Here is a 2,998-nt window from a genome sequence, read left to right on the forward strand (position 1 = left end):
GTTTCCCTCCCATCTGCCCCCCAGATACACAGACACAAGACAGAAACCTGCGGAAACACGGCAAGGCTGCTACATGCCAAGGGAGGGAGCGAAAGGCAACGGGTTTCAGGTGGGCTCCACGGGCACTGCAGCCATGTTGGAGGCGACGGCGTGAGACTCCCTCCGTAGGCACTTGATCCGCGGAGCTGCTACCGGCTGGATCCTGCAGAAAAGCCCGTCCTGGGGGCCACCAGGCAGGGCCCAATGCTGCCGAGGCCGGGCGGCGAGCTCCATGCCTCCCCAGTTGGGAGAGAGACAATTGGGAGGCCTGGGGATGAGGGCACCCAGCTCCTTGTGCGGAGCAGCGTCCCCAGGCCTGCCGGCGTCCCAGACAGCAGGTTTAAGGAGACTCACCCCCTTCGTGTCCCGGCACAGACCATCCTGGAGCATCCTCCGATACCGAGCCGGCCACAGCAGCTGGGCAGAGGGAGCGTGCATGGCACAGGTCAGGGCTGGAGAAGTGAGAGCCACGGTGAGAGCAGCGTCGGGCTCCAAAACGGGCTCACCCATTTCATCCCCTTTTCCTGCCCTGAAAGCCAAGAGGATGTAGGAAGGGCAGCACCGATGCTGCGTGCTCGCTCCTAAATCCAGAACAAGGGACTTGTTGACTCCCGGAGCCCCCAAAGCGGGGTGGACGCTCGTTTTGCCAATGGCTCCAGATTAACAGAGCGCTGGGCAGCTCCCGGGAGTCAGCCCGAGTCTTTTGGGAGAACCAAGGGATCAGAAACCAGCTCACGAATCACCCCAGGAGGGCTGAGATGCACGTGCCCCGAGAATAAACCCTGCTCTGCTAAAGTCACGGGGACCACAGGGGTTCTGGTGGGCAGGGAGCTGAAGAAAGGCGGAAAGCAAGAGGTAGGTTTTGCTTGTCAGCTAAAATACTCCCGATCTCCACCGGCTCGGCTCAGAAAAAAGCAAAAGATTTCATGCAAAGCAGATTCCTGCTCATGATGCTTTGCTAGGGAATGGAGGGGATGCTTTCCTCCATGGGAAGGTTTCAAAGAAAAAATGCTTTGTCTAAGGAGGAAAACCATATTCCCACATTTCCCCAGTTTCCCAGCTCTCTGCAGCTGGGCAGTTTTCAGCTCTTACTCTCACACTCCCCTTCTTACCCGTCCCTCCTCGGCAGAGGAGCAAAAACCCCCATGCCTCTGAATCAGCTGCATTTCCTTTGATTTTTCTAAGCCCTCAGACAAAACCAGACTAAATCCAACCAGAACTGGGGCCCTTCTCCAGCAGAAAATTAAAGATAAAAAAATTAATAACCTCCCCCACCCCAAACCTGGAACCTGTATTTCCCCCTGGGAATGCCACTGACTTCTAGTAACAAGTGAGCTTTTGGTTGAAAAATATCCACTGCCAGCGTCTCCTCCCTGTCTCCTCCTCTTCTTCCCAATAGCTTCTGGAAGCCACGGTCCTCACGGAGCCTGCGGTGCCCTCGGTCTGCTATGAATTACGGCAGATAACGAAGCTCCTGGCCATCTCCTGGGTACCGCTGGGCTGTGCTGCAGCCGGCGAAGGGACTTTGCTGCACCATGGTGAACGCTGCCCATCATGGAGAACAGCTCGGCTGGGCTCCCTGGAGCTGTGGTACCCACGGCGGGTCCGGGGATGCAATTTGTGTCCGGCTGCCACTTGGCTTTAAGCAGCACGAATGCAAGAAGTGGAGATGGGGACAGCGATGGCTCCATGTCACCCTGGGGTCTGCGAGGGCTCTTCCCCTCTCTTCCCTTCAAGAGGATCGAGGCAAGGGCAGGTCTGGCCACGGCTCTCAGGATTGATGCTGCTGGGGCCCCGGTACAAGGCCACCAGCTCGGGGGAGTTTAAAGGGTCGGGCATCCTTAAAAGAGCAAGCCTCTGAGCCGTTGGATTCAAAGGCAGGTCCCTGCAGTTCAGAGCCAACAGATCAGCACACAGGAGGCTTCCGTGGAGAAGGAAGGAGGCAGTGTTTTGGCAGGGAATAAAATTCCTCCATTATTTTAATGCAGGGGATCTCTACTCGATATAAAGTGCAAGGGGCTGATTTCCTTATCTTGTTCCTTCCTTCAGCCCCAGGCACCCCTGCTCTGCCTGCAAAGCTCCAAAGGCATGCCATCAGCTGCAAGGGGTCTCACAAACTCCCTCTGGGATTGCAGAGGAGCTGAGGGAACCCAGCACTGTGTAGATGTGACGGGGTTTGGTCCCAGCCTCCGACCGGCCTGGCTTGTCGGTGCGTCGCTGGCTCAAGGCAGCGCAGCATCCTCCCAGCCGTGACAGCGGGGTTGCTCTTCAGATAGTCACTCCCAGCCCAGGTTTCCTTTGGTCCATGAGATGAGCATGTTGTCAGATGTTCACCTTCGCCAAAAGACGTCTGAGAAGGCAGAAGCCAGGCAGGAGCCTCAGGAGAGCAGCGACTCGGGGCTGGGGGACCGCAGTTGGGGCTTGGCAGTGATTTGGGGCTGGGAAGAGGCAGCCAAGCGAGGACAGGGCAAGCCAAGCAGGCATCGGGGAGACCTGCTCTGGGAACAGGGCTGGGAACCAGAAGAAGCCGGGATCAGAGGGAACTGCTGTAGCTGGAGGTGCTGCTCCAGTTAAAAATAAATAGCATCCTACTGCGGGCAGCTGGTGGGTACCCTCCTGGGACAAAATACCAACCGCTGAGCGCAGGATTTTGCCCGGGCTGCTTCCGTTTGCAGGGCTTGCTCTAATAAACACGCACCGTCCCTGCAGCAGAGGAGTTGAGTTCCTTGGAGGCGTGTCCTTGAGGACAGGTCCCTGCTCCTGCGCCCTCGGTAAGCTGCCCAAACCTCTCTTCTCATCCTCTTTACACGCTGCTTGGGTTGTAGCACAACAGGTTGAACTCCAGGTTTTCATCCCAGTGACGGAGCAGGACAAAGAGCTGCTGGGCTGCAGCTTTCACCGTGGCCAGGCTGTATCCCTCCGGGAAGTCCTGTTTGCTCAGCCACAGGCTGGCCTTGGC

The 2,998-nt window shown here is 57.4% G+C and overlaps 1 protein-coding gene across 1 annotated transcript in view; it reads right to left on the reverse strand.

Moving 5' to 3' along the window:
• Positions 1-2,842: 2,842 nt before the first annotated feature.
• VWA5B1 (von Willebrand factor A domain containing 5B1) overlaps positions 2,843-2,998 on the reverse strand; it is a 20,554-nt gene continuing 20,398 nt past the window's right edge. Inside the window, exon 21 of the mRNA XM_009705705.1 lies at positions 2,843-2,992. Coding sequence (XP_009704007.1) covers positions 2,843-2,992 — 150 coding nt within the window. The remainder of the gene's footprint in view (positions 2,993-2,998) is intronic.

The sequence above is a fragment of the Cariama cristata genome, unplaced genomic scaffold (assembly GCF_000690535.1).
Source record: "Cariama cristata isolate BGI_N322 unplaced genomic scaffold, ASM69053v1 scaffold15018, whole genome shotgun sequence".
Lineage (NCBI taxonomy): Eukaryota > Metazoa > Chordata > Aves > Cariamiformes > Cariamidae > Cariama > Cariama cristata.